The 27,113-nt window shown below is 43.7% G+C and overlaps 1 protein-coding gene across 1 annotated transcript in view; it reads right to left on the bottom strand.

Annotated features, from left to right (window-relative positions):
- The window catches only part of SNX30 (sorting nexin family member 30), a 118,584-nt gene that overhangs the window by 22,297 nt on the left and 69,174 nt on the right, over positions 1–27,113 (bottom strand). Inside the window, exons 4-7 of the mRNA XM_002820110.6 lie at positions 21,278–21,436; positions 16,056–16,251; positions 13,787–13,986; positions 1,520–1,606 (exon numbers count right to left, since the gene is read on the bottom strand). Of these exons, the coding sequence (XP_002820156.3) occupies positions 1,520–1,606; positions 13,787–13,986; positions 16,056–16,251; positions 21,278–21,436 (642 nt within the window). The remainder of the gene's footprint in view (positions 1–1,519; positions 1,607–13,786; positions 13,987–16,055; positions 16,252–21,277; positions 21,437–27,113) is intronic.

Below are 27,113 nucleotides of genomic sequence, written 5' to 3'. Positions count from 1 at the left end.
TCAAAATCTGTGAATGTTCAAGTCCCTTACGTAAAATCATGTAGTGTTTGCATATAACTGATGCACAGCCTCCTGTATACTTTAAATCATCTCTAGATTACTTATAATACCTAATACAATGTAAATACCTTGTAAATCATTGTTACACAGGTTGGGCGTCCCCAATCTGAAAACCCAAAATGCCCCAAAATCCAAAACCTTTTTTTTTTTAAGATAGGGTCTCCCTGTGCTGCCCAGGCTGGGGTGTAGTGGCCATTCACAGGTGCAATCATAACACACTGCAGCCTCTAACTCCTGGCCTCAAGGGATCCTCCCACCTCAACCTCCCCAGTAAGAGGAGGCCTGCCTATGGGCAGCCCCACTGACAAGTTCTGAGCTGGCCTGTGATATTCTGGAACATGGTGCCATTTGCTGAGCCATGTCTCGGTCTCACTTAAAGGGATGACATAGGATGATTTATTTGTGTATATTTTAAAAGTTTCCTTTCAACAAAGGGATTTAAAGGGATGACAAAGGATGATTTGTTTGTATATATTTTAGAAGTTTGCATTTAGCCCACAAATGTAAAAAGGTGGTAATCCGGCTCAACCAATTCTGCAATCCCACCCAGGAGCAGAAGACACAGCAAGAAAACCTCACTTCCACCCTCTATGATTCCATCTCCTACCTAACCAATCAGCACTCCTCACTTCCTAAGCCCCTACCCACCAAATTATCTTTAAAAACTCTGACCCCCAAATGCTCAGGGAGAATGATTTGAATAACAGTAAAACTCCAGTATCCTGTAAGCTGGTTCTGCATGAATTACTTTCTCCATTACAATTCCCTTGTCCTGATAAATCAGCTCTGTCTAGGCAGCAGGCGAGGTGAACCTACCAAGCAGTTACAAACACTGGAGCCAGAAGGCATCCTAGACAAGCAAGATTAGTGCTGCTCAAACTCTGTGGAGTAAAGGGCCACTTTTTGTTGGCTTTTTCCCCGAATTTGACCAAGCTGTAGTCCTGCCGTGCAGAACCAGCATGCAGCTTGCTCCACACGCAACTCCTCATGCGAGTTTAACAGGCTCGCCTTGAGTGTTCAACACAATGTGTTCAACTGGTTCTGCAGCAACATCAAATTCCTATAGAAGTTTCCAAGTGCTTCTACACTTTCCTCATCATGGATTGTACAGTTTGTGGGCCTATGAACCATACTTTGAAAGCACTGATCTAGGCTCTTCTTTCCTCCTCTCTGCAATGCCATTTTATGGAGCAAGGAACTGCCGGTGAATGGCAGAGCTGTAAGGCTTTAAAAAAAAAAAAAAAATTAGGCCCAGGAAACAGTGGAAAACTCAATCCCAAGTGAACACTAGAAACTCACAGAAACAGGACAGAAAAGGGAGTGAAAAAGGACAACATCATCAACGTAGCCAGCTGGCACTGACCACTCTTAGTCATACAGATCTAGAGACGAGAATTTACTTAGCACCACCAGCAGGGAGACTACAGCTTTGCAGCCCTTCCCAGGTGGCTTCCCTGACCTTGGGGCGGTCTTCCTTCCGCAGAGCCACAGCTTCCAGTTTGGCTTCGTACTCTGCTTGAACTTGGTCCCTCTTCTTCAATACACTCTGTGGGAGGCAGAGGAGAGAAGCATGTAACACTGAGTCCACAAAGGGGCCTCCCACCCCCAGGCAATTGCTTCTTTTCCCCCACGCCTCCCCAAATCAAGGCCTATCCCAGGCCCAGCCATGTGCTCCTAGGACAGTCTGGCCATGGCAGAAACTCTGGAGGAAGCAGGAGAAAGGAGGGAAGAGAGGAGAACCACTCCTGATGCTGGAGTTTCTAGTAAAGTAACTAAAACCTGATGCTGAAAGGAAAGAAATTCTAGGGAAAGGCAAGTGGAGGAAACAGCACCCATCCATTGTCACACTGCTGGGAGGACTCTCCGCGTCACTGTGTGCAGCCAGAGGCCAGCTGTGCAGAAATGTGGAGCTTTGCAGGCTACAACACTGGATGTTCTCTGAAATCTTAAAGGAAAAGTCTAAGAGAACTCTTCACTCTTTAATTCACTGAGTGGACCCCTAGTGGACTGATGTGTTCATTGATTCATTCATTAGCCACTTACTAGTCCTCTACTCTGATCCAGGTATAGAAACAGCAGAGAGATGCACTCCCTACCTGAGGGGTTCAGTGTGACACAGGCTCAGACACAGTATGCACCTGTATGTGCTAAAGGGGCTATACCTGTGCAAGTCCAGAATTCCTAGAACCATGCAGCCAGCCCACCAGAGTGAAGGCTCAATGGGCCCCAAGAGAGCCAGCCCTGGATGGGACAGGAGTGAGGCAAGCCAGGCACCCGGGGTGCAAAAGGTAAGGAGACACTCCCTCTTTGGCCCATGTGAGTACAAGGTTGGCACCTGAGAGTGAATGCCCCCGTAAATCTGTGCCTGGGGCTCCCCTCATTTAGTCTGAGCTCTGCTGCTATGAACCTACCAAGCAAAATAGAAAAGCTTGCAGTAGACCTTCTAGAAAGGTATCTGTTTCATCAACGGGTTTCTTTTTTCTTCCTTTAGTAGAATCACAAGTGGCAAACCAAGAGTGATGAGACCTTTCTTTTCCACTAACTCAAAAGAAAGAAATTGCTATGAAAGTTTCTAATCATGCACTTTCCCCATAGGGGACCTTCCAGCAGAGTGTGGAGTCAAGGCAGGAAGGAATCACTCCTTGGCTAAGCACAGGCACCCCATATCCCTGCCTGTGCTAAAAGGTGACAGGCAACTGAAGAGTTGAGAGTGCTGTGGGTTCAGCCTTCTAATGGAATGTGTCAAAACTGGGAACCTCAATTCTTCCTTTGAAAAGTTTGCTTTGAGAAGTGTTTTATCATGAAATGAAAATGAGGTTAAAATCGCAATAATTTTTCGTCAATTGCCACTCAGCTGTCTCCTAAGTGCCCTGACATTCCCTCCCCACACTCATTCATCTTTGAGTAGGAATATTTACAGTGCTGTTCAATGGAACTTTCTGCTATAATGGAAACGTTTTATAATCTGCACTAATCCAGGAGCCACTGCCTCCACGTGCCTACTGAGCACGTGAAACAAAGCCAGCAGGACTGGGGAAATGGATTTACATTTTTATTTAATGTTACTCATTTGAATTTAAACTTAAATAGCCACATATGGCTAGTGGCTACCATACTGGATGACATAAATCTATAAAGTAACAAAGAGTCCTTTGTGGACTTCATATAGCCCAGAAAATAATCTAAATCTATGGGTCTGGTACCAGCAGTAGTAAAAATCCTCTTCTCCATGGACGTGCAAATGTGGTTCCCCAAAAGGTGCAACGGAACAGCAGGGTGGGGGCCACGCGGGATGCTTATCACTGGTGTGCACTTCCCTCCACAGGATGCCTAGCATCTTGCTGGAAAAAAACCACATATCCAGATAGCACTTCTAGGAAGGAGCATGAGTTGTCCCAGTGACACACACTCTGTCAGTGTGGCAAGAGCCTCCTAACTAAAGCTGTAAGACAATGCCCTGGAACAACGCCAGCACAGTGTGGGGGCTCCTGGGGGCACTGCTGGGGTTGCAAGACCCCTGGGACTGTGAGAGGTAGGGAGGAAATGCATCAACCCCACTCAGCTACAACAGTGCAAAAGCATCTCCTCTCCCCATGCCCAAAACAGACGAGGGAGCCTGCAGATCCAGCCATATCCCTCCCTCCAGTTAGTCTGGGCCTGCCCTGGCCCACAGGAGAGGCAGGGTCTCTGTCTCTCAGTGTTATCCGGTGTGGCCAGAATGCTGCCCTCTCGCACAGGCTGACTGTAGGATCCGCCCTAACAGCACTGCATCGCTGGACAGCACAAAAGGCTCCCAGTAACCCTGCAGAGTGAACGCACATCATTCCTATTCTACAGATGCGGAGACTAAGGGACGGTGGTGGGCCCTGTTCAAGGCCACACCTGGCTCATGGCACAGCAGTGGCTCATTCAGGCTGTTCCTGCTGCCTTCCAGCATGTGGCTTCACAGCTGGCCCATAATCCAACCACGCTAAATAAAGGTTGGGCAACGTGTTCTGAATCAAGACAAATTGCTGACGACCACCACCCTCATTGGGACACCTTTGCACGCTGTTGGTGATGTTCTGCGAGGATGGGCCCCCAGCCCAGTCTCTACTGATAAAATTGGTCAAACAAGCCTATGGCTGTGAGATGAGGCCTGAGCCAGCAGTGGGGTAAAGAGGCCAAGAGACCAAGCCAGTGTCTGCAGAGAGGCCCCTCCATCAATGAGTGACAAGCAGAAGAGAGTCATCATCTGAACTTCTCACGGAACTTTATAGGGATCTGCATCCCATGGATACAACACATCAAAAAGGCGAAGGGCACAGTGAGACTTTCCTCCTCACGCCTGGCGCCACCTGCCCTCCTCTACACATCCATCCCCACCCTGCTTCTGCCTCGCCTTCATACATCTTCATTCATCTAGCCAGGGATGGGGATACAGCAGAGAACAAATCACAAAACCATGTGGAGCTTACATTCTAGAGGGGAGGCAGACAAGAAGCAAGTAAAATATATAGTAGGTAGCTCTAGGCATTAGGAGGAAAAATAAAACAGGAATGGAAGGTAAGTACCAAGGGTTTGGGGAAGTCAAAATCGTACATAGGGTGCCCAAGGAGGGCCTCACGCTCACAAGATGATTTTTAATTACAGACATGGAATAAATTCCTCTCGGACACTTATTTTTTAAAACATTTGAACATTTTGTTGCAATTTCAAGTGGTCCTAATAATCTGGAACTTTACTATCTCTCTTTTCCAATGAAGAGAAGACAAATGACTCTTTAACAAATAAATTACAAGGAAAAATAAGTGGACAAAGTAGGATTTTTTAATATTTAAGAAACATACCAATCAATGTATAGATCCTGTTTGGATCTCAATTTGGAAAAAGAAACAAAGTGTCTGAGACAAACTGGGGAAATTTGAACACTGGATATTTAAACATAATTAGGTAGTCCTTTTTTAAAAAAAAAAAAAAAGAATGCTTGTATTTTAGAGATAGGTACTAAATGTTTCTGTATGAAATAATATGATTCCAGGATTTGTGTAAAATTAAACCACAGGGTGGGAGTTGGGAGCAGCATGAGACAGAGACAGAACCAGATGAGTCATGAGTGGGCAACTGCTGATGCTGGCTGGGATACGTGCGGGACGGCTGGGATATGCGCGGGACGGCTGGGATACATGTGGGTTTATTGTTATCATTCTATTTTGTGATATGTTTGAATTTTTCTATAATAAAAAGGCTAAACAATAGAAACATAATATCTGTCATCCAAATGTAACAAATTAATAACAGTCATTAAGAGGTCTATAGTTATGTCATCCATGAAATACTAATCAAACAGCCTTTATCTACAATGACAGAATGTTTGGAAGAGTTGGATGACAGATGCATCCTGTGGTTTGGCTTTCAACATCTGCACTGGATTTGTCCCAAGAAAGACCACAGTGGTATCTACGGGAAAGCACAGCCTCCTTTCCCCATCCTCAGACTCATGCACATGTCTGACCCTGCCAAGGCTGTGGGCTCACAAACTATGGGAGGGGGAAAGGCAGAAAAAGAGCCCCAGCCCCAAAGGTCAGCAGCTACCAAAAAGCCTCTTCAAGCCCACCAAGTTTTTCAGCTTCAGAACTTTGTGGAAGAGGGGCACTAGGATGCAGGGCTGGAAGAGGATACCAAAGCAGCAGGAACAGCTCAGCCCCCCACAGAGAACTGCAGGATGGGATGGTTCATATTCCTGTAGGTCAGAGCTGATGACCCAAGACCCAAGTGGAATTCATGTAGAGTAATGGGAGTTCAGTAATAAAGAACAAATGAGAATAAAAATAAAATACCCACATAGCCCTGTGGCTTAGGGCAGCCCTCTAGAAGGGCACTTTCCTGCAGGCAGGAAAATGAGTCTGATTTGGTCCTGGTGATATCACTAGCTCTGGTTAAATGACTGAGTTCAGGTTACCCCTTTCAACATGCTCCTTTTACATATTCATTCTATGGAAACCAGGACCACCTGCGAGTTAGATGTCCTGGGGCAATGTTGGTAATACTGAAACCACACATTATCCCCTCATTTTAAAAGATAATTGTACACAAAATTTGGAAAATTTAAAGGAGGGGGAGAAGTCATACATAATCTCATCACACAGACACAATCAGTGATACATTATTTCTTCCCTTCTGGTCTCTTTCCTTGAATGGCTTCTTTGATGCTTCCCACTTCTCTGTTTCTCTGCCTGCACACTTGTTATTCAGATGGTCTAATCCTCTAATTTTCATATTTTTTTCTCCAATTCTCTTTCGGTTTCTTTTCATATGTGACTTTCTTAACTTTTTCTTCTAACTCTTCTATTAATTTTTTTATTCCTATTATGGTTTTAATTTCCAAGAGCTCTTTGTTCTCTGAATTTTTAAAAATTACTGTTTTATGGCTGTGATATCTTCTCTTTTGGAAAATATTAACATTTTTTTTCTGGAAATTTTCTTCCCCATCAGTGTTTCATTCAATAGGCTTTTTCTTCTTTGTTTTTACTTCTGATATTCATATTCAAATCTTCCCTTACATATCTGGTGACCCTTGTCTGTCCACTCATCCAAGAGGGAAACTCCATGGAAATGGATTGAAAGCTTTCTGCACACAGAGGGATGTTGACATTCTCCATAGGAGACTCGGCTGGGTCCTTTCACTGAGGGACCACCCTGGTTCTCCATTGCCAGCCAATATGAGTATCTGTGGGTCACTTCTCTTGGCCCGTCTAGATTTTCTAGAAAAGGCTCTTTTCCTCCTTGCCTGGAAGATCTAAGACTGAGAGCCAAGCAGAAGAAGAGTCTCAACTTCACTAATCTTTCACTGAACACCCTCAAGTGTGCCTAGAGTCTCTTGCTCCAGAAAGGCCCCCTCCGGAGAATCGACCCTCAGTTCTGCCAAAGTGGAGAAGGAAGTGGCCCCTGTGTGAGCAGGGAGGAGAGGATCAGAAGCTAGGATTCTTAAACAGACTCTAGATTTATTCTTCTCTTCAGCTCTACCTCAGTTCCAGAGGGGCGTGGTGCTGCCAATTCTTGACCTTTTTGGAGGGTTCCACGGTGTAAACCAGATGGCTTCTCAGTTTTTTCCCCCACAGTCGGTTTCAAAATCAGCTTGAGTCATTTAAAGTACTTATCAACTCTCAATCCATTCCCAAAATTGTACTGCTATTGCCTCCTTGCCTGTTGCTCTTGTCTGTGGGCTTGTGACTTTTTTCAAAATCCTTTTAGTGTCATTTTGGTGAAGTTTAAATGTGTATTCAGTCTGCCATTACTGGGAATCTCAGAGTTTTCATTTTAATACTTTTCTTATTTTTTAAAAGTCTTTGAAATCATGTATATTTCACATCCTGCTTCTTCACATTATTTTAGCTGCAAGAAACTAGCCACTCTGTATAATCTCTTTTGTTCAGGAAAGGGGACATTTTTTCCCTGACAACTCAATCTTCCAGAAAACTCTTCATTTCAGTTTTGGAAAGGCACCGGAAATGGCCAACCTAAAGCACCAACTGGTTGCGTTCCCGGAGTTTGACTCATCGGCGCCACCTTGTGGCCCTGTGGGGAAGGGGTGGGCAGGCTGAAGAAACCGCCTGACAATTTAAATTGGCTTTTGAAAAGGACTACTTCAGAATGTTGTCGAAGTTATCTCCAACTGGAAGACAAACTTTGTCTTTAAACCAAAACTTCTGCATCCACATTTCACACTTGTAATCTTGATTACCAACGATGTCCATATTATTAAATCCAACAGATATATTTTGCCCTTTCTTAAAACATTTATCTTGGCTTCGTGGAGGCAATCCTCTTCTTCCCTCCTGCCACACCAACCCTTCCTTCGTGGGCTCCTTTGCTACTTGTTCTTTCCTCTTAAGGTGATAGATCAATAAATATTACCATGCCACAGGCGCAGGCCTTCACAATCTACACACCTCAATCACATCTCCTCATGTGATCTCCATCGGTCTCAGAGATTTAAACACCATTCATACACTAATGACTCCCAAATTTCTATTCCTACTCTAGACTAACTCATAACCAACTGCCATGACATCTCCACTTTAATGATTAAGAGGCATTCTGAATTCCACATGCCCAAAATAGTGGACTCGCAACTGCTCCACCTGTTCCTCCCTGGACCCTCCCCGTCCCAATAAACAGTACTGCGATCCACCCAGCTGCTAAAGCCAAAAACCCCAATTCCTTTCTTATTTTGCATCACTACAACAGCAAGTGCCATTGGCCCATTATCCAAAATATACCCCAAATCCACCCACGTCTCTACCACTGCAGTCCAGGCTCCACCACCTAGTTTTCTGCCCTTGGCTCCCTATGACAGCCTTCTCAACAGCCTTCCCAACCACCACTCTCATCCTCTACAATCTAGTCTCCATACTGTAGTACTAGTTGTCTTCTTAAAGTAAAAATCACATCCTGTCATCCCCCTGCATAAAACCAAATGGCTTCCCTTCTAGTCCTTAGAATAAAGTCCAGACTCTTACCAGCCTTTAAGATGGTCTTTAAGATGCTACTGCATTTGGGAGGCAGAGGTGGGTGGATCATGAGGTCAGGAGTTCGAGACCAGCCTGACCAACATGGTGAAACCCCGTCCCTACTAAAAATACAAAAATTAGACGGGCATGGTGGTGCGCATCTGTAATCCAGCTACTCAGGAGGCTAAGGCAGGAGAATCTCTTGAACCGGGAGGTGGAGGTTGCAGTGAGCTGAGATCACGCAGCCTGGGCAACAGAGACTCCGTCTCAAAAAAAAAAAAAAAAAAAAAGCTACTGCAGGACCAGGCTCCTACCTCTCTTTGACCTCACCGCTTACCACTTACTCCTTTGCTCACCGGGCTCCACTCACCAGCCTTTCTGATCTGCAAAGACTCTGAGCTCATCTCAGCTTTTGCACCTTTGCACTGGCTGCTCCTCTCTGCCTAAAATGCTCCAACCTCTGACCCTTGCGCAGCTCACTCCCATATGTCTTCCAAGTCTCCAGCCACAGACTTTTCCATGTGGCTTTCCCTTACAACCCACTCTTACTTCAGACCCTCACCCCACCCCAGTCATTTACCAAGACCCCTGAGATAAGCATGCGCATTGACATAGATAAACCTCTTAAAAATAAGATGTAAAATGCGCAATCATTGTATATTTGTAAGTGTCGCAAATTTACCAAATTGTCCGATTCAATTACATACTTGCTGACCATCTCCTATGGATAAGGCAGTGTGGGAAATAAGATAGTCCTGCCCAAACCTTCAGGAATAAAGCTTTTCCAACATTTGGCCTGGTCATGACAACGCTAATACACAAAAGGCACTGCCAGAAAAGTGGTGAGGACTTCAAGAGGGCCTCTTTCAGCCCATCACTACCCTAATTTCATTATACACACACAGTTTATAGGATGTGAAATCCTATATAAGGGCTCACCTGTGGATGTCTGCGAGGTATTTAACTTGAGTCTGGGCTTAAGGGTAACTAACCTTTTGTACCTTCCTGCCCCCCGCACACATATCCTTGTGACACATGCCTTCAACCGTCTTTCTAGTATAAGCTGTTCTCATTGTTCACTGCTTAAACTCACATTGTTCCATTTGTTCCTAGTGCCTTGATAATGACCCAATTTTTCTATGCTCTCTACCTCCAAAGGGAACAGAACATACCTAGCCACAATTGTCCTGAAAGAGATACAGTTGGAGGCCAGGCTTGAAAAGCCTAAAGTCACCTAGTTTGCCTCTTGGCAAGTAGTAAACACACAGCTACAAGCTGATTGGTCACTAACGAGTATAGTCCTGTGGCCATGCAACAGAGAAAAGATTTACCCACAAGGGTCGTCTGTTTCTTCATGTCAACAATGAGCAAATGAGAAAGATGATCCTAAAGGCCCTTTTGAACTCAGAGAGGAACCCCAACCACAGCCCCATCAGGACAGGACTTTGATGAGCCCTGGCATTTTCCCATCTAGGGATGGACCAGCCCTCCACCATTTCAAATTCCTAAGGCACAGGCCACTACCTCTAAATGATGAGGACAAACATTCACCATTAGGTTCCCTCAAGGCCATGATGAAGATAGACTGACAGAACCTCACCAGACCAGTAACTCCTCACCAAAACCAACCCAGGACTTTCTCAGCTCTGAGGACCATTCAGCAGCTGATGAAGAACAGGTCACAGGCCTGATGTGGGGGCTCACACCTGTAATCCCAGCATTTTGGGAGGCCGGGGCACACAGATCACTTGAGGTCAGGAGTTTGAGACCAGCCTGGCCAACGTGGTGAAACCCCATGTCTATTAAAAATACAAAAATTAGCCCGGCATGGTAGTGTGCACCTGTAATCCCAGCTACTCGGGAGCCTGAGGCAGGAGAATCACTTGAACCCGGGAGGTAGAGGTTGCAGTGAGCCAAGATCGTGCCACTGCACTCTAGCCTGGGCGACAGAGCAAGACTCCATCTCCAAAAAATAAAGAACGGGCCACAGCCAGGCCTGTGGCAAGTCCTCTGCTCCATGCTTAGTTTCCATACTGCACAGCAAAGTCTGTCCTACTTAAGTTTCAAAAACCAGAAAGCCATTTTGGAAATGGAACTATATGACTCTCTCGGAGGAAGAAAATATACTTAAAAATTCTTACAGAGCAGCAATGTGAAAAGGTGGGGAAGCCACTTAAGACATCTATCATTCTCCTGGTGTCTTTACTCCCAGCCACACAGACCCCGATAATCCCAGACATAGTCTTTGCTTTGCCATCCAATCACTCCTATCGTGCCCAGGGCACTCTGCAGAGACATTTTCCTGGTGAAAAGTGGAGGAGCAGTGGCCCTGTTTCTTATTAATTGGACTCAGCTCAGCTACTATCGGGGACAGAACTTGGGTTTCAGAGACTGCCAGTCCACACTTCCTCTTTTCCATGCCCTTCCCCAGACAAGACTGTGTACAATTAATCCCATTCGCTCAGCCTGATTGACCTGATTTTTCAGGCTCAGTAAACAAGAAACTCAATACATATGCCCCACACATGGGGGGTAAAGAAAGAGCAAACAAATGTTTCTTTGATGTCTAACTTAAATTACACAAGCTTATGTCTCCCAGTGTAATAATGTTTTATAGATGCCAGATAAATCCTTGCTATATGACATTTTTAAATTGTGCTTCAAATACAAATATATACTAAGTACTAACATACTTGCCACAGGCAAAAACAGAGTAATCTGTGCTATAGTATCCCAGTGCTGTGTATGCATTGGATTTTTCATCTGGCAAGGTTAAGAGAGTATTTGATGAAGGGTGTGTATACATAAGAGACAAATCCAGGGACACTCCAGGAATTGTAAAAACTTATTTTTAAGAACAGATACCAGGGCTGGGCGCAGTGGCTCACGCCTGTAATCCCAGCACTTTGGGAGGCCGAGGCGGGCGAATCACGAGGTCAGGAGATCGAGACCATCCTGGATGACACTAAAAAAATACAAAAAATTAGCCGGGCGTGGTGGGGGGCACCTGTGGTCCCAGCTGCTCAGGAGGCTGAGGCAGGAGAATGGCGTGCACCCAGGAGGCAGAGCTTGCGGTGAGCCCAGATCGTGCCACTGCACTCCAGCCTGGGCGACAGAGTGAGACTCCGTCTCAAAAAAAAAAAAAAAGATAGCAGCCAGGCGCGGTGGCTCACGCCTGTAATCCTAGCACTTTGGAAGGCCAAGGCAGACAGATCATGAGGTCAGGAGATCAAGGGTGGCCAACATGGGGAAACCCTGTCACTACTAAAAATACAAAAATTAGCTGGGTGTGGTGGCGGGTGCCTGTAATCTCAGCTACTCGGGAGGCTGAAACACGAGAATCACTTGAACCCAGGAGGCAGAGGTTGCAGTGAGCCAAGATCGTGCCACTGCACTCCAGCCTGGTGACGACAGAGTGAGACTCCATCTCAAACAAACAAACAAACAAACAAAAAACACAGATACCATTAGCTTGATAAGTGAAATATTCTAGTTCATTTTAAGAAAGTCAGGATGTCTTTCTATACTTGTTTTGGCCATAGGATCAAAAATTCAATGTGTATATCCCAATTTTTTTTAACAAAAGTCAATGTGATACAGGAGAATGAGCTGCAAATTCACAGCCAGAAGTTTTGGTTTACAGCTTCAGTTCCAGTAATTTCCAACTAGTGGTCTCAGGCTAATGATCTCACATCTGACTTTATCCTGTCACCACCATCATTTCCAACTTATAGATAAGGAAATTCAAACCATTTCCCTGGTCACTGAGAGATCCAAATTCAATCCTGCCTTTGAAAGTGTTTTATTAGTAACTTTATAGCACACACATGAAAATGGGATTCACCAGAGGCTCCATTTTCCACTGTCCACAGTTCAGTACATATCAATCCTTCACACCTGATGGGACAAGATGGAACAAGGAGAATGGGTATGTGGCAGTTCGTCACTATTCTCTCTGCTTTGGCCTGTGCTTAAAGTTTTCCATCATAATTTGTTTTTATAACTAGTTGATTATTTTTTAATTCCTGTTCTCAAGCTGTACAATGTTTTCATGGATCTACGATCTTTCTGGTTTAACATTTTTACAACCCAATGTTGACTGACAGATTTCTCTCTGGAATTCAGGTCAGTCCCTATTCAGGTCTTTCCTCATGGGATGCCCTAGACCTGCCCCAAGGACGGATTAATCATTCAGAGGTCTCCTTTGAGAAGTAGGAGGGTGCTATTTAGAGGTGGGAATGTTCAACACTGAGCCACGTATCTTTTTCTATTGGTCATAAAGACTGGGCCTTTCCACTAATCAGTGGCCCCATCGTTGGAGTCTCCTGAAGCGATGTTCTCCAACCAGTCTATGTGCAGCCTGGGGAAGTTTCCAGTGTGGGCACTGGTGCATTTCCTCCTGCACTCCATTCAGATTCTGCATACAGAATTTGAGGCCAAAGATTTTTTTTTGTCCTCATAGTTCCTCTTCTCATTCACCGCTGCTAGACCAAAGCCATTCTCACTCTTGTTCCTTTTATACATCATCTGCCCCTCCCTTTGTTTTAAAAAGCTTTCAAATTCGTATCACTTTTGTTCTAAAATTCAACAATAATATGCTTTGGATTGGTGATCTTTTCAATCCTTTTGCTGGGCAATTATGTCCTTTTAATTGGACAAATTATGTCTTCAGCTTTGGGGGATTTTCTTGTATTATTTCTATTACAATTTCCTTCCCTCAGTCTTCCCCATTCTCTCAGGAACTCTTATCAGTCAGATGCTGAACCTTTGGGATTAATCCCCTATGTCTCTTTTCTTTCGCATTTTCAGTACTTTTGCATTTTTGTTCTATTTTCTAGCTACTTTTGTTTTGTCTTACTTTAAGATTTCTTCAATTTCACCTTCCAACTTGATCACACAGTTTTATTTCAGCAATCATGTTGTAACTTCCAAGAGCTCTAATTACCTATTACTTTTCCATGGCATCCTCGTTCTTGTTTCATAGACATTATATCTTCTTGAACTCTCAGAGAAACTAGTACGAATTTCTTCCCAAACTTTTTTTTGTTTAATTCACATACTTGGTTCACCATGTGTTCCATTTATATGTCTATGATGTCAGTCCACATGTCTGATCCTGCCCACCCAGGAAGAAGGAAACTTATATCACATGCAAACAGGCAATAATCCATTACTTTCTGATAATTGCTCTTAAAAAGAAAGCATGCAAATACACAAGAAGCAAGCCAGCTTACCTTCATGGAGTCAGAGTATAAAATATATTCCCTGAGCACAGGTAGGAAGTCTTCTGTCATGTCATCTGTCAGCTCTTCTAAGGCTGTAGAGCAGTTCCCAATGCAAGCTGACACGCCCTCCAGGGGTTCGGCCAGCTCACCCTCCAAGGTGCTCCATGTGGAGTACACAGGCCCGTATTCTCTCAGCTCCACAAGGTACTCTGAACAGGGAAGAGAAACCAATTAAAATCTGGCTGGGTAGCAGCTGCTGCTATTACTGACTCAGTAATCACCACAGCCAAGAGCTCTCTACATGAACATGTGTTTCTTTGGCCATTCACTCACCTGATCCCACTCTCCTTTAAACACAACACTGTTTCTAGCACAACTGCTTAAAAACCTCTGACAGCTCATGTTACGTCAATCCATTCCATCCTGTGATGGGAATGCCATGCCTCTGGATAACGGGCTTTATGGGGAAAAGCAGTAGCAGCCACATCCACCAAACATCTTCGAAAACAACCACTCACCGGCCTGGCGGTGGCTCATACTTGTAATCCCAGCACTTTAGGAGGCCGAGGTGGGTGGATCACAAGGTCAGGAGATCGAGACCATCCTGCTAACACAGTGAAACTCCGTCTCTACTAAAAATACAAAAAAATTAGCTGGGCGTGGTGGCAGGAACCTGTAGTCCCAACTACTCGGGAGCCTGAGGCAGGAGAATTGCTTGAACCCAGGAGGCAGAGCTTTCAGTGAGCCGAGATCGCTCCACTGTACTCCAGCCTGGGCAACAAAGCGAAACTCCATCAAAAAAAAGAAAATAACCACTCGTCTATCCATAGTGTGAAGCAGTATTTTAACAGGCAATGGAGACAGAGTTTCATATAGGTTTAGGGAGATGTTTTTAAAGGTTAAAAAATAAAATCAGGGGCCAGGCATGGTGGCTCACACCTGTAATCCCAGCACTTTGGGAGGCCAAGGAGGGCAGATCACAAGGCCAGGAGATTGAGACCATCCTGACTAACACAGTGAAACCCCATCTCTACTAAAAATACAAAAAATTAGCTGGGCGTGGTAGTGGGCGCCTGTAGTCCCAACTACTCGGGAGGCTGAGGCAGGAGAATGGCGTGAACCCAGGAGGCAGAGCTTGCAGTGAGCTGAGATCGCGCCACTGTACTCCAGCTTGGACGAAAGAGCGAGACTCCGTCTCAAAAAAAAAAAAAAAAAAAATCAGTCACAATGGATAAACAATGGAATTTTAGGAAACATTTTGATACAAGAGATGTGGTCTTACACTAGCAGACTCACTCTCTCACTCAGTGGTCACCTCAGCCCCTTGGATGCCATCAGAATTTACTCTGCATGATCCTTAGGTGTGGATGGTATCCAAAGCTATCTCCAAAACCTATGGGCCCCACATGGTACCATCAGTGGATCAAGTAGAGGGAACAAGTATAAGAAATGAGAAAAAAAAATGTTGATTTTTTTTCCCCCATAAAGAAAATCTGGCCCATCATTTGTCACCAGGAGTCTTGCCATTGTTACAACAGAACGCAGTCATCATGGCTTAGAGACCGATGAATGGCAACTGCTGGGGAATCCTTCTCAACGTGCTTCCCATGCCAGTGCGATCATTTACACTGTTCACGTCTGTCCACCCCACATGTATGTAAGGAGATAAAAGATCCCAACATTCTGAGATGTGGCAAAGCAGGTGGCCCCGAGAGGGGTGGGAAGGAAGTGGGGGCAAAATGAGGAAGGATCGATACAGGCCCTGGCAACTCCCCCATGCAGGAGTGGGTTTAAAATGAACCATGGTGGGGTGGGTGAGTCAATTACAAGTCTGAAGATTTGTCAGGGTCATAACTTTGGCAAACACAGGTCCCCGTGCTGTCCTTTTGAACCATCTTTCTGCCAGAAAAGGTATCTAAGTTTGTTTACTAAATTATTGTTCTGTATGGATGAAGGGCAGTTGAGTCTATGTCTCCACTTTTAAAGCTAAAGTTAAGAGAGCATAAAAGAGGAAACACCTGACGAATCAGGTGGCAGTGCTGGCCATGGGAAAAGCAAACACAAGGCTGACACGGCAGGACAAAGGACGGGGTCCGGGGTGCAAAGTGACATTCCAGTCACACCTAACTCCTACCCTCCTTGTATTTCTTTGATAAGCAAAAGATGGCCTAGTTCTGTCACTCCAGCATTTTGCAGTTTGATTCTCTGTAGCACACATGAATGGCATTTCTGCCAATGTGGCTGCAGGGCATAATCAAGACCTCAACAGACAGCTCACCTATTTCTTCTTTGATGATCCGCTGGGCTATTCGATCAATGGTTCCCAGTTTCAGTGCAAACGTATCTAAGTAGTCACCTATGGCGGCAAACTCAAGCGGCCGAGTCCTCAGTTTGTAGCCGCCAGTGACGTGCTTGACTGACTCGCCCATTCTGGTCAGCAATGCTATCCCTTGCTTCTTGTAGGCGTTCAGGTCCTGAGGATGATATGTGAATAAGCTCAAAGCACTCACTCACTCACACAAGCAGGACTAAATAAAACAGCTTCTGAAAGCAGCTTCAGTTTGGAAATGGAGGACTCGGGAAACAAGGAGCTGAGTTAGAGGCTCTAATCACATTCACACGAGGACCCTGGCCTGGACATCATAACCACCAGACTCAGGCTCCCGTAGGTTGACACCTAAATCCCTTTCAGCAGAGCTGAACTCCAATCCTTAATCAAATTCACTCACTTGAGCACACTGCCCTTTAAACACAATGCTGTTTCTAACATAATTTTTTTAAGTATCTGTTTCTCCCATACAAAGTACCCTATGTTGTCTTTAGGAGCAAAACTGAAGAGCAGAAGTTCCGAGATCCATCACTCATTTATATATACCCCAACTAAACCCACATAAGGGGAGTAAAGGGTGAAAAGCAGGAAACCATGACAGAAAAACATTGCTAGAAAATTCAGGCCTAGGATGGATGCTGTAAACAGCAAAACATTTTAACCCTGGATTTCTTGAAGGCAAAACTGGAAATATGTTGAGTTTCATAACCCATTGTATCTAAATATAAAGCTATTAGCCAGGCTAGGCACGGTGGCTCATGCCTGTAATCCCAGTACTTTGGGAGGCTGAGGTGGGCAGATCACTTGAGGTCAGGAGTTCAAGAGCCTGGCCAACATGGTGAAACCCTGTCTCTACTAAAAATACAAAAAAAAAAAAAAAAAATTAGTTGGGCGTGGTGGCATGCACCTGTAGTCCCAGCTACTCAGGAGGCTGAGGCATGAGAATCACTTGAACCTGGAAGGCAGAGGTTGCAATGAGTTGAGATTGTGCCACTGCACTCCAGCCTGGGCAAAAAAGAAAAGCATATTAGCCTGCCTGATAAAACAAGCTTCCTCCTATCATCAAACCCTAAGAGGAATCTACACCATCTTCAGGTTGTCCTGTGTCAACTACTGAAAGGGTAGCTTACAAAATGGTTTTACAGAAGGTACAGGTGTCTGTTCCTCATATCCACCCTCAATACAAACAGAATATTAATTCCCAGACCTAGGAAGGGTATGACTAGAGGGAGATAAAGGAACCCAGAACAAAGACACAGCTTTCTGGTGACGTGGCCTGATGCAGAGGATAGAGCAGAGAATGTGGAATTGGCGGCTAACATGGCCTGACAGCCCCTCCGCATTTGATGTACAATTTCAGGCTGAGGTCTCTATAGTATCTGAGTGTAGGCACCTTGTGAATTCACTTCCTTCTTCAGGCCTTCATTTTTGTTCTTGATCCACCCTTTCCTATTGAGGGGTGTGTGTGTGTGTGTGTGTGTGTGTTTATCCACGGTTCCTGGCCCTTTCCTATTGAGGGGTGTGTGGGTGTGGGGGTATGTGTGTGTGTTTGTGTTTATCCACAGTTCCTGGCTCATAACCTCCACAGACCTTGTTCCAGTCTTTTCACTATAATGTTGGGTGTGTTAAGCCTCAGCAAACAGAATCTCTCTGTCCTTCCCCTGCCCTCCTTTCACCTGCCCCAAGGCAGGACTCGAATCTTCCCCAGCCTTTCTGACTAGGGTCCCTCCCCACACCCTGGAGGATGGAATGCTGCTGTCATGAAGCTTCCACAAAAACCCAAGAGAGCTGGGTTTAGAGAACTTGTGGAGAGCTGAACATGTGGAGTCTCCTGAAGGGTGGTACATCCAGGGAGGGCATGGAAGCTCCACACCCCTTCCCCACGCCTCACCCAATGCAACTCTTTATCTATATCCTTTGTGATATCCTTTACAATAAACTGGTAAATGTGTTTCTCTGAGTTCTGTGAACTGCTCTAGCAAATTAATGGAACCCAAGGAAGGGGTCACAGGAAGCCCAACTTGAAGCTGGCTGGTCAGAAGTTTTGGAGGCTTGAACTTAATGTCCGAGATCTGGAAGCTCTCAGACTTGGGGACTGAGTCCTCAACCTGTGGGATCTGATGCTATGTCCAGGTAAATAATGTGCGAATTAAACTGGTGGACATCCAGCTGGAAATGGCTGCTTGGTGTTTGGGGAAAATCTTGCCCCCACCCCCACCCTGCAATTTGGTCACAGAAGTCTTCTCCTGTGTTGATGACAACTGTTGTTGTCTGAGAACAGAGGAAAACCATGGTTTGAGAGTTTTTCTGGAACACCTATCCATACCTTCCCCCAACCGAGTGCCCTGCCCTACCAATTATCCCCTCTCCTGTCTGTATCTTCAACTTCTAATCCTTCAGCATGTAAAATACATCCAAGCCTGACTCATCTTAAAAACAGCAGCAATCTCCTCTAGTTCCTCTCCACCTCTCTCCTTCCCTTCAGAGTCAGGCTGCCTGAGAGAGTGTCCTAAAGATTCCATCTCCCCTTCTGACCTCCCACATTCTAGACAAGAAACATCCCCAAAGGCACGAGGCCTTCACAAGACTATAACTGAAGCCTCAGAGTTCTTGGAGTTACCTCTGCAGACAGCGTTTTTATGAGTGGGACCAGAGTCAAATGGGCTCGCTGGACTGCATAGGCTCCGCTTCAAGTAGAGTTTTGAAAGGGTGTCCCAGTTAACCAAGTTAATTTACATGTTAAATAAAGTTATTCAGCAGTATCTATCTGATTGCTATACCCACTCTGCCAAAGATGAAAATATTGACTTGAATATAGTTGCTATTGAGCGTCCCCATTTCTCCCAGTATTACTACTGGCTGCTGCTGCTTCTTTTTAATATATAGAGATGGGGTCTCACCATGTTGCCCAGGCTGAACATGAACTCCTGGGCTCAGGTGATCTACCTGCCTTGGCCTTCCAAAGCACTGGGTGTTACAGGCATGAGCCATTACATACAGCCTTTTGGCTTCTTCTTAAGGACACTTCTAATTTGCTGATAAGCTCATGTCATCACAAAGAAAAGGAAGAGCATCTCTGCATTCCCAAAGGCAGAACACGTAAGTGGCTCATCTAAGAACAAGATCAAGTTATTCGAGGTATGTTAAAGGAGAAAATGAGGCAGCTGGAAGAGGGGGAATAGGGCACTGCCATTTAATGGGCATAGAGTTTCAGAACTGCAAGATGCAAACGTTCTGAAGATGAGCTGCATAACTAATTTAAATATACTTAACACTACTGAACTGTACACTTAGAAATTGTTAGGATGGTAAATGTTAGGTGTATTTTATCACAATTTTAAAAATTTTTAAAGAAAAGATAAGGCCATTTAGCACATTTTGTTCAGCAAGTGATATTGAATTATGGCTAAGATTTGTTCTGTTTAAAGCCACCTCTCCTGTACTCACTCACATGGAGTCGGATTTTGATGAGGCAGTCAAGGACCTTATATTTTTTAAGTCATTTTCATACTGCTTGGCCCACAGATAGATAAATCTCCTTCTCTCTCTGTCTGTCTGTCTCTGACACACACACACACACACACACACACACACACTCTCTCTCTCTCTCTCTCTCTCTCTCCTACTTATTCTTCATACAGATTCCTAACAACCAGGGGTCCAAGCTTTTCCCTCCCTTTTCTTTTTTGTTCAGTAAACATGAATGTGCTTGAGGGCTTTCTGGAAAATGGACCTTGGAGGAGAAAGTGAGTTGTGCTTTTGGAGAACAGGATGTACTCTACTTTGAGTATGAGTTGAAGGAATTATACCTGAGGATTAGTTTGCCAGGAAATACTTATTTTTAAAAAGTGTACCTGTCCAACCTGTAGGAGGGGAAAGCCTCTGGGAAAAAGAGACACTGAACTGGAATGTTGTCAATAAGGCTCAATGCCAACTGAGGTTATAAAAACTAAAGGACTTTGTCATGTGGCTTCCATTGAGTGAAGAATGGCACACTCTCCAAAGTCTTTAATGTCAACTAATGTTATCTATAACTATTTCCCAATTTTGCAGATTTGAAAAACTAGAAAGTATCTGGACCACAATACCCTTGCCAACATGGAACATGTTACATATGGCCTGAACGTGGGAATATGATACCTGAAACCAAACAGATGGGACTGGAGGGAAGCTAGCAGGAGGGTCTGAGCATGTGACCCCATTTCTGCAGACAACGAGAGCACAGCACCTCAGGTTTTCTGGCCAGTTCTGCCAACAGGGAAGTGAAGAGAAAGGCCAGTGGACAACCAACTTAAGTTTGAATACACAGAATCTGGCAACTGTGTAGGACCCAAATGTTTTATCTGGCAAATGTCCACCTGACAGGAACATGGTTGCAGGTTAAGTAACAATCAGGCAGTCTGATACACAGGGACGGTGTGGCCTCAGTAGCCACAAAGACCCAATTTGAGATCCTAGTGATGCTACCTGAACAAGGACAAGCTCCTGGAACTTGAGTTTCCTTGTCTGTAAAATGCAGCTGCAAGTAATCACTCAAAGCGCCCTTATGAAGAACACCCTCACCAAACACTCAAATGTTCCTTCTGTTCCATGCCCATTGTTGGTCAGACTGGCCTCACCCAGTAATACTGCCAAGTGTTTAAGGAAACACTTAGCTCTGCTTTTGGCAGAGCAAATATTCTAACTTCCTCTGCTGCTGCAAGTGGGTGGGGCCCCGGATGGGGTGGGGACAGATCTCCTAAATTCTAACACAGAATCCATCTATATGGATTTGCTAATGCAAAAAAGCATGCTAATGCACACAGGCACCCAAAAAAAGACCAATTTTATGACAACCCTGTTACAGTGAACCATTCGCTCATGAAGGTGGCTTCTAAAAGATCAAAACAGCTTTTTTTCTTTTTTTTTTTTTTAAAAGAGATAGGGTCTCACTCTGTCACCCAGGCTGCAGTGCAGTGGCACGATCATAGCTCACTGAAGCCTCAAACTCCTGGGCTCAAGCTATCCTCCTGCCTTAGCCTCCCAGGTAGCTGGGACTACAGGCGCACAACATCACACTTGGCTATTTGTTAAAAGTTTTTGTAGAGACTGAGTCTTGCTCAAAACAGCTTTTAGGAAAGAGCCCCAAGAATGGCAATATGGAGGAAGAGTATGTAAACTTCTGCCCTTACCTTAGCAGTAAGGAAAATATTAAAGTGTTCATTGAAAGACAGCACAGGATGGTCTGTAATTCTTTTTAGAAATTTATCCAAAGCTTTTCTTCTGGTCTCCACAAACTCTTCTGAAAAGCGATCCACAACACCTTTTACCACAAACTTCTCGGGAAGAGGCTGTGAAGACATGAAGAAAAAAACCAGAGTAATTGATGAGATGGCGCAAGGAAAAACAACCAAGCTAGCACACAGTTCTATTACCCCTCTGTCCAAGAAAAGTATTTCTTAATCAGGCAGACCTTCATGTAGTTATTAATATAAAGATTTCTGAAAAATATACATGGAGTAAATCCCTGTCAATTTTATAATGCGAGGAATAAAACACTAAATTACAGTCTCTGAAATACAGAAAAGTAGATATTTATCCAGTAAATTCAACAGTAATTTTCACATTGCTTGATGTACATGTGATATGATGGAAAAGTTATGGCAAGAAGAAAAGAAAAGAAGAAAAAAGAAAAGAAAAAGAAAAAGAAAGAAGGAAGGAAGGAAGGAGGGAAGGCAGGCAGGCAGGCAGGCATCAACCACATAAAAACTTATTTAAGTATTTTAAGATTCTGCTCCCAGTACTTCATTCCCCATTCATACTTGGTGAATGAATAAATTAGGTAAATTCATGTATCTAAAAAAAATACCTTTTATAAGCCAATTTTTTGGTTTAGGTTTATACTCAAAAATTCTTTAAAACGTAATTTCCTTTATTCCCCTTATTCAAATACATTTCTCTATTATACTGACTTAGAGTCAATACTGTGGGCAATTTAAAACTACCTGCCTACCAAGGGATCGTTGAGCTTTTAATCTGTTTCCATAGTAGTTTGATCAACTGCTTGATTAAAAAGCCTTCTTTATTATTACTACCACAGGGAAAAGAAGTATCTGCTACGCACATGTTTTAAAATATTTGAGCTATATTTTTAAAATTGTACATTTAAAAAATATGCAACTAAATCTAATAGATATTTCTCTAAAGAAGACATCCAAATGGCTAAGAAGCACATGAAAAGATGCTTAACATCAGTAGTCATCAGGGAAATGCAAGTCAAAACCATCATGATATGCCATTTCATACCTGCTAAGATGGCCATAATCTTAAAAAAAAAAAAAAAAAAACAAGTGTTGGTGAGGATGTGGAGAAATCAGAACCTTTATACATTGCTGGTGGGAATGTAAAATGTGCAGCCACTGTGGAAAACAGTTTGGTGGTTCCTCAATAAGTTAAATTTAGAATGACCATAAAACTCAGCAATTCCACTCACAGATTTATGCCCAAAAGAACTGAAAACAAGGCTGGGCGTGGTGGCTTATGCCTGTAATCCCAGCACTTTGGGAGGCCAAGGCAGGTGGATTGCCTCAACTCAGGAGTTCGAGATGAGCCTGGGCAACATGGTGAAACCATGTCTCTACCAAAAATATTAAATATAAAAACAATTAGCTGGGCATGGCGGCTTGCACCTATAGTCCCAACTATTCAGGAGGCTGAGGTGGGAGGATAGCTTAGGCTGGCAAGATGGGGAGGCTGCAGTGAGTGGAGATTGCACCACTGCACTCCAGCCTGGGTTACAGAGTGAGACTTCATCTCAAACAAACAAACATTTTTTAAAACTTTTAAAAAAAAAAGAATTGAAAGCAGGTGCCCAAACAAAATTTTGTACACAAATAGTCATAACAGCCTTGTTTACAATGACCAAAAGGCAGAAGCAATCCAAATGTCCATCAACATGTGAATGGGCAAACAAAATGTGGCATATCCATGCAATGGACTAATAGTTCGTCATAAAAACTAACTACTAAAACATGCTACATCATGGAAAAACCCTGGAAACATTATGGTAAATGAAAGCAGCCAGATACAAAAGTCCATATATATGATTCCATTCATATGAAATGTCCAGAATAGGCAAACCCATAGTGACAGACAGTAGATGTGTGGTTGCCAGGGGCTGGAGAGATTGGGGGAAATGAGATGTGACTGCTTCATGGGTACAGGGTTTCCTTCCAGGGTGATTCTGAAACTTTTCAGAAGGTTGTGACAGATGCACAACATTGTGAATGTATTTGATGCCACTGAATTGTAGATTATAAAATGGTGCTATGCTTTTTAGCACAATAAAAGAGCGTATTATATACCTCAAAGTCATAAAGCATAATAATAGTACCAGCACTTATTAATCTACCACTCAACTTGACAGACAGAACATTGCCATTGACAAAGCTCCCTGTCAGCGGATCCCTGATCGATCTCCACTTATTCCTGCCCCCATGAGGGAATTACAATCGTCAACTTTTTGGTCGTTGCTCCCCTCTAAGTTTCAGTTTTAAAACAATGTACTGTTTGTTGAACTTGTTGTTTAACTTTATAAAAAATAAAACTACAGTTAATGTGTCACTTAATGACAGAGATACACTCTGAGAAATGCATTGTCAGGCGATTTCATCATTGTGTGAACATCACAGAGTGCACCTACGCAAACCTAGATGGTGCGGCTACTACACACCGAGGTGATACGGTATAGGCTATTGCTCCTAGCATGTTACTGTGCTGACTACTGTAGGCAATTGTAACACAATGGCAAGTACTTGGGTACCTAAACATATTTAAATGTAGAAAAGGTACAGTAAAAAATACAGTATTATAATCTTATGGGAGCACCATCTATATGCCATCCACTGTTGACAGAAATGTCACTATGCAGTACACACCTGTATAGTTCGCTTTTGTCATTCAACATTGTCTTTCTGCGACTTATCCATATTGATGCATGTTTAGCTATAGGAAAATAATTTTACTGTTCCATAGTCATGCACTATATAACTGACTGTGTGACAAATTGTCCACCTACTCTCCTGCCTGTGAACGTGTGCATGATCATGTGAATGGTTTACAGCTTTATGGCCCTACTAACTAACAATGCTGCTGTGAACACTCATGCAGATGCACCCTCTTTAGAAAATGCAAGCCTCTTTAGGGAATAAACCAAGACAACGTTGGCCAAGTAGGTCTATCGGGACAATCACATGCTTTTTCCTTTAATGCGGTAAGTGGTAAATTAATATATTTTCTAATGTTAAACCAACCTAGCAGTTCAAGTTCAAAGTAGGACATTAAACACAAGCATTTAACTCCACAACCTCCTGAAACCCCCATAACATGGCAATAAAGAGGATTTTTTTAAATTATAAACCCTGAAGGACAAAAACAAACCAGAAATAAGACATAGCAACAAGGATTAGTGGACTTAGCCAACCCAAAAAAGTGGAATACTAGGCCACTTGGAGTAGGCCTAGTAAACCTAGATTTAGAATACAAAACCTTGAAAAGATTTAGGAATTGGTAACACCGACACCCCACCCCCTGGAAAAGAAGTATTTGGAGTATGAGGGAATTCAGTGCCCTCAACTTGAAAGAGCTTTAGAAAGTATGTTTTAGTTATCAAGAGTAAAGATTCTGATGCCATGCTTCCTGGGTTTATCTTTTGACTTTGCCACCTACTAGCTGTTTGCCTTCCGTCAAGTTCTATACATCTCTTGGTACCTCAAGAAGTTGGTGCTAGGTAAAAACTAATAGCATCAACTTCACAGGGTTGTCATGAGGATTACATTAGCTAATATGTTGAAAGTGCTTTGAATGATTCCTACCACAGGGTAAACACACACAAGTTTGGGTGCCTTTGTTTTAAGACTGGCAGCAGCTTCAGGGGACTACTAATCTTCAGGGACATCCAGTGTTCATTTAAACCTTGACATGGTGGGAATATTCAGAGAAGATGCTAAGAATACTGGGGGATTCTTTATAACAGAGCAGGAGTTCCAAAAAGGGCACAGTGGAAAGGTTTGTAAATGAAAGAAGAGAGGGGAATAAAGTCAGGAATAAAATTACAGAGCCACACAAGGATAACACGTCCACGTGTGACATCCTGCAGAGCTTACACTTGAGTAGAATATTCGAAATGCAGTGCTGGATCAGACAGACGGGCCACTCAGCCCGATGCTGGCCCAGTCCAAAGCACCGAGAAGTTATCTTAATGAGATATGGCTGTCCTTTAGGATAATTCCTTTATTCTGGTCAGTTCTTCTCTCCCCCGTTCCTTTAGGCAGCCATTCTCATACCCCAGCTTTTCGTGCTAAGCAGATTACTATCTTTCTGAAGTGAGAAACCAGGTGTAAGAGTATCAGATGGAAATTTCCTATTTTGCTTCCTCCACAGAAGCCCATCCACTGGGCATCACCCTCACCTCCATTCCTTAGTCCCTGTGGACAACAACCCCTCCTCCCCTAAAGCTAAGCATTCCATCTGTGTCCTTAACCCATTTGTTCATTAGGGTGCACCTGTCATTAATCTCTTCCCTGTATCTTCAACATCTCCTGTTCATCCAGCTCTATTCCCAGAATCTATAAAAATATGGTTGGTTTTTCTTCCTAAAAAATATGAATCCAACCACCCTTTGACCTTATATCTTCTCCCTTGTCCTTCCTGGCTCATTCAATCTTTTTGAAAGGAGTCACTTACCTTGACTTCACTGTATCCCACTGATTTCTCAACCCCCAGCCTTCCCCCAACCCTCAAAACAAAACCAGCTGTGATACTGCCTTCAGTGCTGGGTTTCTCTGCCCTACCCCACCCAGTGCAGAAACGGCCCTTTTAAAATTGAGTGCCAATGACTTTCTAATTACCAAATCCAGTGGATATTTTCCTGTTCTTACTTCATGAATCCTGTTATGATACTTTCATTTACTTCTACTGAATAAGACTTGAGAGGATGGCCTGAGGCACAAGTAAGTGGTTAGGAGTGCCTCATTTAACATAAAGATGACATTCTACAATAGGGGTCCATTCTTCAGATTTAGCACATTGAACTTATGTTTCATCAATCGGGGGAACTTGCTATTTAAAGGAACCCTAGAGAGAATCCTTCTGCAAGCAGAATTTCCTCCTGTCATAAGCATTATCATATCCAAATGTATGTAGCTTCAGAAATTTCTTCCTATTTCAAGATTCCTTATGGGACACACCTACTCTCAGCCTCACCTCTATTACTGACTGGGTTGTTTACACATAGGAATCTGGGTTGCTGGTGAAATCAAGTCCATCTATAGTCTGTAAATCACATCATGTAAATGAAAAGAGCCCAACACAGTTCCAGGCACACAGGAGATGTCTAACAAATGCCAAGTATTTTCATTAATTTGTAAGCACTGAGAACAAAAAGCAAAAAGGGGAGTGGACTTACAGGTAGAACATCTATATAACGTTTAGGCCAAAATGTCTTAAAAAATCGATTGGGGGAAGCAGGCACAGTGGCTCATGTCCATAATCCTAGCATTTTGGGAGTTCAAGCTGGGAGGATTGCTTGAGGCTAGGAGCTCCAGACCAGCTTGGGCAACATAGCAAGACCGCATCTCTACAAAAAATAAAAAATTAGCTGGGCATGGTGGTGCATGCCTGAAGTCCCAGCTACTGTGGAGGCTGAGGTGGGAGGACTGCTTGAGCCCAGGAGTTGGAGGCTGCAGTAAGCTATGGTCATGCCACTGCACTCCAGCCTGGGTGACAGAGTGAGATCCTGTCTCAAAAAAACAAGTCATTTGGGATCTACTTCTTCACACCCACTAGAATTTTTAAAGTAAAATAGCAAATGTTGGCAAATATGTGGAGAAATTGGGCCCTCATACATTTCTAGTGCGGATATAAAATTGTAAGCCATTGTGGAAAACAGTTTGAACAATTCCTCAAAAAATTAAACACAGAATTACTATATGCTCCAGCAATTCCACTTCTTGTTGTATAGCCAAGGTA

Source organism: Pongo abelii, chromosome 13, assembly GCF_028885655.2.
Source record: "Pongo abelii isolate AG06213 chromosome 13, NHGRI_mPonAbe1-v2.0_pri, whole genome shotgun sequence".
NCBI lineage: Eukaryota > Metazoa > Chordata > Mammalia > Primates > Hominidae > Pongo > Pongo abelii.
This window is presented reverse-complemented; position numbering and strand designations above follow the sequence as displayed.